Here is a 12256-nt window from a genome sequence, read left to right on the forward strand (position 1 = left end):
CCCCTCACGCACCCCCTACCTGGCTGGCAACCCCGGCATGCACCCCAACAGAGAATCGAACCAGTGATCCTTTGGTTTGCAGGCCCGTGCTCAATCCATTGAGCTACACCAGCCAGGGCCAGATTTCTTGTACTTCTATTGCTAACTTTTCCTCTAGTTGGTGAAAACAATCTTTAAAAATTCCAACCTCACCTCTGCTACAACTAAAAAAGGCAAGTCCCATCCCACACGCTTGAGACAGGCAGGACCTGTGTACAGTCTGTTGTAGCCATGACTGCCCCCCTCTGACAGGAGCAGAGTAGCCAGGCCACTCAGGGCCCAGCAGATATCAAAAGGACACTTTCGTGCCATCACCGAGGCCACCAGCACACTCATGGGCTGCTGGACAAAGCCAAGGAGCTAAAGGAAAGCCTCTAGCGAAAGGATGCACGGTTGCAGCCAATGACGTGCTAGAGCTCGCTTGGCTCGTAAGAGCCAACAGTGAGCATCATTTTCTGGCTCTACTTTCAATGAGGCACATGGATAGCAATAGACCACTGGTTGGGAGTGACAAACTGAGAGTGACAGTTCAGAAACCAGGGACCAGAGCCAAAACCAGAGGGGAATTCAGGAGGGAGAGCCCCGGAAGTGAGCAATCTTTGGAGAGGAAGGTAACACAGGCACAAGCCCCACGCCCACCCCTCTCCCTGCCTGCTTTAATGTGGAGAGCCAGGCAGGTCTCTGGCTGCCAGGATCCTCACAATGGTCCCTGCAGGGACCCTGCACGCTCCTTCAGCTCCCTTACCCACAGATTCCCTCCCTTTCCACGCACACCCTCCCCAGCCCAAAGATAATGCAATCAGTTGCTCACACTATTTCTCCAAAAGTTGGCTTCCCCTTCCTGAGCTCTCACTTGCTCTTGGGGTTTGAACTTTCCAACTGGGTGGTGACTGTCCTCCCTTCATGCCCATTTCCATCCTTCCTCATTTTTTCTACATTCCTCATCTCATTTTCCTCCAACCACGGCCACTGTTCAAAAACCAAAGGCCCAACTCCACCATGTTCGGATCCCTCCCCTCCTCGCAAAAATTCTCCTCCCTTCCCTGCAGAGACCAAAGCCCCCTTGACATCTGCTCATCTCCTTTCCTCCCCACAAATGGAATTAACCCATAACCTTGAGAGAGTAGAGAGAAGTGAGGAAAAACCCAAGAACACCACACTTCCTTTGTTCCCACGTGGAATGACTAAGGTCGCTAAGGTCGGACACATCTGAGGACTATTTTTTTTAAAAGCCCACAGACCCCGCCTCCCATAAGCCTGTCTACACTGGCAGCTGAGATCTGCCAGAGTTGGCCCAAGACAGGATGTCTGCATGAGGCAATGACCCTCCTTCCACCAAATGGGGCTTAAAGTGACTGCACCTGTCATGGTTATCACCGATAAGCTAGAGCATCACGGCCTAATGTCCAATTTTTACACAACCACCACCTCTTCTGGTACAGACAGTGCTTTATTGTTACATCTTCTCTCATTTAGTCCTGGCAGCAACCCTGAGGTAGTATTATTATCCCCACTTTACAGATGAGTAAACCAATGTTCCTGGGTTAGATTACTTGCTGAAGATCATGCACTTATTGGGGCACAGCCACTGATAATTCCAAACCCAAGGGGACTCTTTTGGGTAGTTCACAGGCTGCTGCCAAGGAAAGTAGAGCTGAAAACTTCACCTGGGAGGGACTGGGTCATTCACTGAAGCACAAGGTGGGGGGATGGGATCCCTCACCAGGGAGGACCGAGGCACATTCACAGGCCAAGACCGGAACCGAGCAAGAGAAACCTGAAGCATCTGTGAGTTGTGAAGCAGGAAGAAGTCTTTACGTTTGGTGAGAGCTGATAGTGTCTTCAAATATGCAGAGCCCAGCTTCCAGGGACTGGAGAAATGAGACGAGTCCAGCAGCTGCAAGTCCAGGGGCAGCCACAGGGCAGGTGGGGCAGGGAGGGGGGAACTGCTGCTGAGTGGCCCCGTCTCAGCTTGGCCAGCAGTGTGGTGACCTTGGGGCAGTGGTCCTTTAACTCTGTTAAGGCCTTGAGAATCTGATGAGAGTCATAAAACCTCCCCCCAGAAAAACACAGACACACACATACAGACATTTTGCATACGATTTCAGGGAGTGTGGACCCACACTGGGGAGCTGCTTTAGGGCAAGGGTGTCAACCTGAGTCAAGTCGCATATACAAACCTATCTTTAAACTGCTCGTATGCTTATATTTCCCAGCACTGATCCCCTTCTGTTGTTCCCTAATATTTAGAAGGTTGTGGGATTTATTTTTAATGAGAGCCAAGGAAAGGGGGTCCAGCCTACACTGCAGACAGAGAAGGGGCAGCTGTGCATGGCCCTGGTGGCAGCCAGGGGCCAAAAACAAACAGAAAGGTGCGGTCACAGGTGCCTCTGCCCTTCCACCCAGAAGGTCACTTTGGGAGTTATTCTCAACTCAAGAGAAGGGTTGTGAGAAGTGATGGGGGCATGGGGGGGGGGGGCAGTGCTTTATTTTCGTTTAGAAAGGAAAGCCCTTCTGTCACTGGCTGCAGGGTCTGAAGCTCTGCAGTCAATGCCCCTCCCAGCCTTCCCCTTCCTTCCCCCCGGAATACACCTGAGCAGTGGCCTAGTCATCCGTGCACATTTGGCCAGGTCCTAGGAACACTCATATATACACATGCTCTTTCATGGGGGAAGAAAAACCGGGATGGAGGTGGATCTCAGGGCAGAGATTCACGTTCTAATGCAGGGATCATGCACTCCCCACAGAGAATTAGATTAACTGGGAGAATCAGCAAAACCACCCAAGGACTCAGGGCACATTCACCCCCAACCACCTCCGCAGCTCCTCCTTCTGGCCAAGGTCCAACCAGAAGGCAAAGTCATAGCTATGTCTTATGCTCCTCTCCAAACTTAGGGCTGCAAATTAGTGGGCCAGGGCTGAAGGGGGTCACAGGATATCAGAGGGCATGGGTGGCAAACGTCCTGATTCTCTACAGAAAGAAGTTCTGATCTTTCATGGGAACCATGAGTCAGGACTCAGAGGGCTGGCCCTGAGTCCATCCAGGTCCAGAGAGGGCAGGCACTGAAGTCAAGTGATCACCCAAAGGCCAAAGAGAACTCAGAGGCCATGACTGTCTCCCAGGCCCGGTGACCCCAGCATCTCAGTGGTCATTCCACTGAAGCATGGAATGACCACTGTTGCATTAGTCACTCATGCATTAGTGGTCACTTGCCCACCCCTAAATGGAGGTTTCGTCACATGTTGCCAGAGGAGCCCCGGTTAACCGGATGTGGGCTGGGCTCGGACAAGGATCAAGCAGGAAGGGTGGAGGGAAGCCACCAAAGCCGCTGCTCCTCTTGCCTAGGGCCAGGGGCAGCCGCTCGTCTTCAGGAGAGGGAGAGGGAGGGTCCTGGCTGTAGCTTGTGGTCCCAGATGGCGGTGCCCCCAGATCTAAGCCCACCTTATCTCTAGCCAGAAGTTCTCTCTGTCGCCGTCGCTGCTGATGTCGACCAATCAGGAGGAGAGTCAGGGATGCTGCAAGAACCCCCAGGAAGAAGCCAGCCAGTCCAGCCCCCACTGTGTGGGCCCGGCTTGGGGGGCCCTGTGGGCTGTCCCACACCAAGCTGTAAGCAGCCACTACACGGGCTGCCCCGCCCTCCTGACATTCACAAGCATAAGCACCCATGGTCCCTGGGGTTACCACCACCTCTAGCCCATCCTGCCGGGGGGTAAGAGTAGTCACTCCACTGGGCTGGTGCCACACACAGGATGCCCAGGACGAGCTTGGGGAACATGGCAAGACCACATGCGCAGCTGCAGCCACGGGAACTTCAAACACAACTGGGTGTTCTGCAGAGAAACAGCAAAGGCACAAAAGATAGAGAAGCTATAGGCTGAGGGTGCATGGAGAGAAACATGGGGGAATATCAGATAAGAGAAGGGACCACGGGGGCATAGCTACAGCGGATTCCGAAGAGGACAAGGCCCTAGGCCACCAGCTGCCATATCTTCCAGGGTCCAAGTTTTAATGTGGGTCCAAAATAGATCATTTTCTAGCCCCTTTCCACCCACTCCACCCACATTTCCCTAAACCAGACAGACCTCCAGGCTCTTTAGGACACAGAGAAGAGACATCTGCTGACTCTATGTCTTGGACCAGCCTACAGAGAAGAGAATATTGGTAACTCCATGGTCAACATTCCCTTCTACCCTCCTCAGTACCACTATAAACATTCACTCGTTACATCCCCCATCATCCTAGAAATCATTCCTGGAATGATCAGTCAACATGCTCACCATTAAAACTTCCCCCAACACCTATTACACTCCTCATGCCATTTGCCATGTCAACTTCTACGCATACTCTAGCAGCCCACAGGAAATTAAACTTGCACTAGGTCTGTTGGAAAGATGTTTGGTGGGAACCTTCCAAGAAATATAGCCATCTGTCAAGGACCACAAGAGTTCTCTGGAGGAAAATATTAAAACTACAGGGTGTTTTGTATTCTGTTAAGAAAAAAGGGAAATCTATTCTCTACAAAAGTTCATCAAAATTCTGTGAGGGTCAGCGAGATGACTGTTACACGAAGCACCTCTCCTCTGTGTAGGAACTTTCTTCAACCGCTGTTCTGGTGTCCACTGGCCTGTAACAGATCTGCTTCAGATCATACAATCCTAGTACTTCCAGGGTTTCAGTGGACTGTGTCTGACAGAAGGACAGCAAGACAGATTGCTCGCTCTGAACTTCCAGGCACCACTCCCAGAGGGAGGGAGGCCAGTGAGACCCCTAGTGGGCCGTCCGTGAAAAGCAGGTGGGAGCTGGGTCTGAACACACAAGAGGCTCAACCAAAGTAGGCTCGGTTTGAGCGCGAACTCCTTCGCTATGAGCTGAGGCCCTGAAATGAGCTCTGGGACTGGCTGGTATGAATACATTGAAGCCTCCCGGGTAAAACCAAGTTTGCTCAGTCTAGCTGAAAGGGGGGAGATGGGGAAGGCCATGTGTGCGGCTCTAGCCTCAGGCACTTCACGGTCCATGTTTTCTCCCTTGTGTGAATTGGGCTGTGCAGGGTGGAGTGCAGAGAAGTACCAGCTTGGTCACTTCTTGTACTACAAAGTAGTACACTGGCATACACACGCACCCCACATCCCCCCACACACACATGCTGAGGAGACCCCCAGGCTCAAGTACACAGGATACCCAATAACAATGAAATTCTTATTTTAATGAACATTAAAACAATAAAGGAAAGAATAAAGCACTCGCTTTTGCCTGAGACGTTTTCAAGTTCTCCCAAGAGAAACTGAAACACACCAGGTCAGAGTTCTTAACCAAAAACTGATTCCCAAAGATACATACTTTAACTTCTAAAATATTTGTAAGTTGGGGGTTCAGTAACATGTACAAAAATAGAGTAAATTAACTGGGATTCGAAATAGAAAGTCAGTCACATGGTCCGGGCAGGTCTGACAGAGCAGCAAGGACACTGACTGAGGCAGCGTGATGGATGAACGGAGGACTTAGTGGGGACAGACCCTAAAACACACAAGTGACAGAAAGAAGAAACACACAGAGGGCAGCATGAACAGGTGAGAAACAAAGGGCTGCACGGATGGTCAGAGCCCCGTGACAGCAGGCGAGAGGCCAGCACGCAGCCACACTCACCCTCCACGCTCCCCGGCATGAGCCACACACGCCTCTAGCCGGAAGCTCCAGGCACAGACAGGGTCTTGGGCCAGGACGCACTCAGAGCAGCTCTGGAGACGGCTGCAGTTGGCGGTGTTCACTTGTGTCACCTCAGTACTGGAGCCGACCAGGAGCCAGCTCTACGGAAAGTGAGTGAGAAAGAGGAACATACTGCATCTCCCAGACGTTAGGGTCACATACTGGCTCAGATGTCCCCCCAGCAAGCTCCCCAAAATCCACAACTCACTTGATACAATTTCATATTCTCAACTGGCTGTGGCTCTGGGAATAAGGCCAAATCCTCAAGGACGCTGAGGTTGGCTCCAATCCGCACAGCTCGGTGGAGGTGTCCATCCTCTAGGAAGCAGGCAAGGAGCGGGACATAAGGACGAAGCTGTACCTATACCTGAGACTCTGGTACCTGTAAGTATGGGACTCTCTCTTTAACCAGAGCATGTGTGCGTGGGGTGGACAATGTACTTGGCTATGAAACATACCTGTCCCCAGGTAGAGCACATCATACTCTTTCCCTGAGAGGCTGGCCACCCTGTGGGCCAGGACTCTGAGATAGACTGCATCTGTAGTGACAAGCAGGGGGTGGCCATCAGCCGGGACCACTGGCCTGTCCATGAGGGGGTGGTCCCGGATAAAGGTGAGCACTCGGTCAGGCAGAGAGAGAGACGAGTCAAACTGCTGGAGCTTCAAGTTGTTGGTGACACACTAGAGGAAACACAGGGTGGGTGACAACATTTCCCAGGGGCCAGAAGTCTCTGTGATACTTAGTTGGGCTCTTGCTGTACTGAGGCCATGCTGGCGTGGGGAGAAGGGCTGCCTCAAACCCCTTACCTCTCCCGGTCTGGGCTGGGGTACATCATTGTCCATGACGGGCAGTCCCCTGTTGCAGTCATGTTTCAGGTCTCTGAAGGGACCATTCAGCGCCGACCGAACGTCTTGTGGTCGGAAGGCACAGACTGCAGAGATGGCAGCTCCCTCCCTGGAAGAACCCCAGGGTGGAGCCAGGTTCTTTGAAGAGAACTAGGGGACAACAACTCACTCCCTCTCAAAGACACGCACCGGAGCAGTGCAGCCTGCTCCGGGGAGAGGCCACGCCCTCTGGAGGACACAGCACTGACACTGTGCCCCCCCATGTACCTCCCACCCTGTCACTCTCCTCCGCACCCAGACCCCCTCACCACTGGGAGGAAAAGATGCCGTAAAAGATGGGGGTCCCCACTCCAGTGTCAGGTCGAAGAATGGCCATGTCCTGCAGGACACTGCAGACCCGGCCATGCTCAGGCCCCGGACACAGCAGGTCGGCCTTCAGGAATGTTGTCCACCTCTGCTGGAGGGTCTTCCGGCCCCCAAGGTCCCCCTGGGGGTGACAAGAGCATGGAAATTCCTTTTTAGAAGACCAGCATTGTAGGAAGAATGCGGAGACCGATACGAGTTTCCCCCAGATGAGGACAGATGGGGAGACAGATGCAGAGAAATGCAATGATGGGGATACAGGCAGAGTAACAGTAATACACGGGCAGACAGGGTCACGGTGGCAGTGACTGAGTTCACTGTGAACTTATGGAGTACCGTACTACATGCTTTCCACGACTTACCTCAGTTAGGCCTCGAAACAACCTTAGAGCTAGGCCTCACTGATTTCTCACCTGTAAGGAAGCTGAAGAACCTGCCCCAACTCACAGAGGCAGCAAGTAGTGGAGCAGGGCCTGGAGCCCAGGTCTGTCTGTCAACGGTTCCTGCCTCCAACCTCCATGCTAACTAGTGCGCCTCCCAGGGACAGTGTGTCACAGGGCAGTTATGGGGTTACAGGGGCTAGAGCCCTTTCCCCACACTCCTCAGGCACCCAGAAAAGAAGACAGGAAAAAAAGAGACAGAGGAGAGCTGCAAAAATGGAGGTCCAGAGAACAAAAGACAGAGGCCAAGCAGAGCAGGAGATGACAGACAAACAGCTGGGAAGAGCTGGGATCAGGGTCTCACCGCGCACACACGGGCCACCCGAGGAACCTTAATGCGCTCGTAGGAGTTGAATGCTCCGGAAGTCTCCGTAAAGAAGAAGTAGATTTCATCATCTCCATCTTCGTCCCCCCACTCAGCTGGCCTCAAGGCCACGGCTGCGACAAAGGCTGGAGCTGGGAAGACCTGAGGCCTCAGATCCCACAGCCATAGCCTGGGGCCCCAGCCTCCACCTGCCCTCTCTGTCCCCAGAGCACCCCTCGCCGTCTTCTCGCTGTCTCCCCACCGTTAAGCCAGGATGGCAAGGTCTCTGTCCGAATCCAGTCCTCGGCACGACCCACAGCCCGGGAGATAATTGGTTCCGTCCCCAGGTAGTTTTTCACGGTGGCGGCATAAAGGACCCCCCCTGCAGAAAGACAGGGAGGAGGAGAGCTGTAAGAGACCCACTAGGAAAGCAGAGGGAGTCACAGGCAGAGCAGGGAATAAAGCAGGGGCAGGACTCTCAGGGGCTCAGAGCCCCTTTAAGTGCTGGGCACTGTTAAGCACATGACAGGATGTCATAGATGCAAAGCGCTCCAGGCCAGGAAGGGGGACCAGCGTTAAGGGAAAAGTGCCCGAATGTTAAAATGTGCGCAAAAGGAGGCTAAAGGCTTCCCTAGTAGAAATCAGGCTGTTTGGCTGGTTTGCTTGGTGGTGTTCTTGTGGTTGTCGTTATCTTAGTGATTTCTCTACCCTGTAATATGTTAATTCACTATGACTCTCCAGGAAGGGGGTTCGTTTGCAGCACGTCCCAGTTTTACGTAAGTTCACCCACTGTGGTAAATGCCTGGAGGAACTAGTGTTCTTTCTGAACATGAGTGGATGTACACTGCCCTGGAACAAGCCACAACTTCAGGGTGCACTAGCATCATGGGGAATTGATCGAAGTGCAGATTCCTGGGAGAGAAAGGGAGGCAGGGCTCTGTGGGCTGAATGTGAGAGCACTACAGCCACTCTGAGCCCCGCTGCCAAGGGCTCAGACATGAGCAGGAGAAAATGATTCCAGGGAGGACAAGGTCCCAACGCCCCTGGAATTGTGTATCACCGGGGTTCTGGAGAGAACAGAGTGGCATTCCTTCACCAATTACTAAACACAGAGCACTGTGCTTCATATTTGAGCACATAGCTGCCCCCAAGAACCCTCATCGGAGACCAAAGACAAACATTTAATCAGACACCAGGAAGCGTGGATGCACAGATGTGTGCAGGGGCCCAGAGAACAACCTGGCCACATCTGACTGAGGGAGCAGCACTTCAGAGGCGACATCTGAGCTGGGTATGAAAAATGAGCATTTGCCAGGGAGAACCACTTCAGGCAGGATGATGAACAGGTGGGAAGAGGGGGGCCATGTTTGGATGTGGGGCACCCCCCGTGGCTGAAGTGCTTGCTGGTGGCATGCAGGGCCTGCCAGGCAAGCAAGCAGAGATGCGGCTGGAGATGCAGAGACGGCACCCAACTGTGATGAGTCTGCTCTGCCAGGACCAAGAACACGGACTTTATCCTACCGGGAAGAGCAAGACTGCAGAGATTTTCTTGAAGACAAGGTGACATAATCGGGTTTTGTTTTTAATGCCAGTTAAGAGGCCATTCACACAATGCAGGCGACAGTGGAGGGCCTGAACAAAAAAGCAGGAGCAGAGGGAATGAAAAAACTTGACCGGGGAGGTATTTCTGAGGTACAGCCCAATAATAAGACTTGAAAATTAGTTGCGTGTGAGATGTGAAAGGATGGAATAAAATATAGCTCTAAGGTTTCCAGCCTAGAAGATGGATGACAGCAGATGGTGATATTGTGAGCCAAGCCAGGAAATGACAGGACAAGGCCCATAAAGGAGATGGCTGGAGGAGAAGTGAGCTTAGTTGTTGGATGTGCTAAGATGAAGCACCTTCAGGACATCTGGTCAGAAATACTGGGAGGCAATCAGGCAGAAGGGGTTAGGCAGCTGGGCCAAGTTAAGCAACTTGGGAGTTGTGCTTAAGTTACAATCGGAACATAATAGACAGAGAGAACGGGAAAGGGAGAGGAGAACGCTAGGACACCACCATTTACTGGGAGAAGCCACTGAAGGCAACTCAGGGGAGCAAGTCAGAGAGGATGGAGAAGCAAGAAAGAGAGGCTGGGGTGCCAGAGGCCGGTACACAGAAACCCCGGCAAGGGCCACAGGGCTCACATCCAGCAGGGGAAGCTGTATAGAGCAGGGCCACTCTACAGGAAAGACAGCCATGCCTCAGTCACAGATGCTCGAGCAAAGCTGCATGCCTTGGCACCAGAAGGATAGCCACTAGTGTTTTTAATTAGTTATTTATGTATTTTTAGAGAGAGGGGAAGGGAGGGAGAAAACAAGAGGGAGAGATCAATGTGCAAAAGACACACCAAGCAGCTGCCTCCCACATCCTCCCCGACCAGGGACAGGCCCAAAACTTAGGCATATTCCCTGACTGGGAACTGAACTCGTGGCCCTTTGGTTTGTAGTCCAGCACTCAACCCACTGAGCCACACCAGCCAGAGTGATAACCACTATTTTAAAAACATGTTATGCAGAACAAAATAGGGTCAGGAGCCCTCAGAGGGTAAAGTGGAGGGTTAGAAACCTCCTTGTGGGGCAGGGAATGAAGACTACACTACCTATCATTTGAGACTGTGATAAGAATACAAGTGTGTTGGAGTCAGAAGTCTGGGGTCTGAACCCTGAATACTTACTAGTAATGTGATCTTGAGCAAATGAACCTTCCCAGGCCTTGGATTCCTCAGAGCAGCACTGAGGCTTAAATGCGATAAACACAGAGCCCCAGGTAGGGCCTGGCCCATGGCTGGCATTCTATACATGGTGGTTACAGCTCCTTATGAACTCCCATGCCAGAATTGTTGCCAGAGGTGGGGACTATAAACGGGCATCCACTTTCCAGCAGAAGTTTCAGGAGGGAGAAAACCAGGTTTGGGGCACAGGTCCTGGTAGCAAACGGAGCAGATGGGCCCATCTTCTGTGTTTCCAATGAGGGGGAAAAGTTGATAAGCCAAAGTTAGAATGAAAATTTTCCTAAGTGTGGTGCACAAACACTCTAAAACCACAACTCTGGTGGAAGCTGTGTCATGGACACCCTGAGAATGGAGGGAGATGCGGTGGAGACAGGTATAAATATTTGGGGGGCATGATTTGGTGCGTGTGTGAAAGGGGAGACGATCATAAGGATTCTGCAAATAGTAAAAGACCTCTTATAACCGTGTGAGGGCCCAGTGGCAGATGGTGGTTAAAGGGTCCCAAAGTTTTCTAAGGGATCAGCAGGGGCGCTCAGCAACTGTGCAGCCTAGAACTGCTGAGGAGCACACTCAGGATGGAATAGCAGAGGGCGACTGACACTAAGGGACAGTAGAAGGGATCAGACACTTTGGGAGGAAGTAGCAGGGTCCCAGGTGCTTGAGTACCAAGGGGCTTACACAGAAGGAACATTAGCCATCGGTCAAGGAGGCCACAGGATCACCGCATGCCCTAGATTCTCCAGGACAGTCTCATGTCCAAGTATTCTGTTGTGCTACCCACATAATAAAAATCCCTGCACGTGCAGTTTTTGCTGGATTATTACTGAAAAGATTGAGTCAGGAGACATCAAAATATACATTTGTTATTGGCAAAAGGTGATGTGCAAAAGAGAAAGATGCCCACAGTGTTGAGTTCAGTGAACAAGCTGGTTAGAACAAAACACTGAGTACAATTCAACTTGATTTTTAAAGACAGGTATACATGTCTGCAGACACAGGAAAGGCTGTTGAAGGAGCTACAACACCACAGTGTTAATGACGTTGGCTTCTGACTAATGAAACTGCAAGTGATTTTTATTTTTTTTCCTGTATACTTTTTGTATTCAGTGAATGGTTTTTGTAGTTAGCATCTTTTAATTTTATAACCCCTCAAACTAAGATATTTTCATTTTGGTAATACAAAAATAAACCCAAAAGACTGGAAGCTGAAAATGAGAAAAATTCACAATATTTGTGGAAATCAATCCACAACGCAGTCAATCCTGCCCAGGCCTCCTAGTGAGCACAGGCCTCCCAGACAGGAGCCCAACACTGACTGGCTAAGGTAGTATCACAGCAATAAACACTTCACTTTCTTATCAAAATGCTCACCTTTAAAGGTTTACAATAAGAAATACCATTCATTAGCATTAGAAACCCTGGCCTTCCTTTCCCCAATCCCTTTTCTCCATTTCCTTATCTAAGGGTTGGGACAGCTAGATACTTTTTTTAAAAAAAAAAAAAACAGCCTACTGTTTGGACATAATCAGATAGAGATGTAGCATTTACCTTTTTCTCTGCTGGCCATGTAACTGTCTTGTTTCAGTGCATGTTAGTCCTCAGGCAGACACGGCAGGACTTAAAGGGATAAGCATGGACCCAAAATGCTGGCAGCACCCAGTGCATCTGGAACATCTCCAGTGCTCCTTGGCAGATGCACTAACCACAGGATGCAATGAGGCCAAAAGGAGATGATAAAAAACACAGGACATGTTCTCAAAGAGAAAAAACGAAAGCACCCTCCCTC

General features: G+C 51.3%; 1 protein-coding gene across 5 annotated transcripts in view; it reads right to left on the reverse strand.

The window, feature by feature from the left end:
- Window positions 1–1478: 1478 nt before the first annotated feature.
- The window catches only part of SEMA4F (ssemaphorin 4F), a 41665-nt gene continuing 30887 nt past the window's right edge, over window positions 1479–12256 (reverse strand). For all 5 annotated transcript variants that reach the window (XM_037130844.2, XM_037130843.2, XM_053663366.1 and 2 more), the window contains 9 exons: window positions 7959–8078; window positions 7697–7848; window positions 6898–7076; window positions 6551–6698; window positions 6202–6424; window positions 5952–6061; window positions 5684–5844; window positions 4123–4181; window positions 1479–3870 (listed from right to left, as the gene is read on the reverse strand). In XM_037130844.2, the coding sequence (XP_036986739.2) occupies window positions 3260–3870; window positions 4123–4181; window positions 5684–5844; window positions 5952–6061; window positions 6202–6424; window positions 6551–6698; window positions 6898–7076; window positions 7697–7848; window positions 7959–8078 (1763 nt within the window). In that variant the 3' untranslated portion in view covers window positions 1479–3259. The remainder of the gene's footprint in view (window positions 3871–4122; window positions 4182–5683; window positions 5845–5951; window positions 6062–6201; window positions 6425–6550; window positions 6699–6897; window positions 7077–7696; window positions 7849–7958; window positions 8079–12256) is intronic.

The sequence above is a fragment of the Artibeus jamaicensis genome, unplaced genomic scaffold, assembly GCF_021234435.1.
Source record: "Artibeus jamaicensis isolate MK-2021 breed Jamaican fruit bat unplaced genomic scaffold, CSHL_Jam_final contig_3174, whole genome shotgun sequence".
In the NCBI taxonomy this organism is placed as follows: domain Eukaryota; kingdom Metazoa; phylum Chordata; class Mammalia; order Chiroptera; family Phyllostomidae; genus Artibeus; species Artibeus jamaicensis.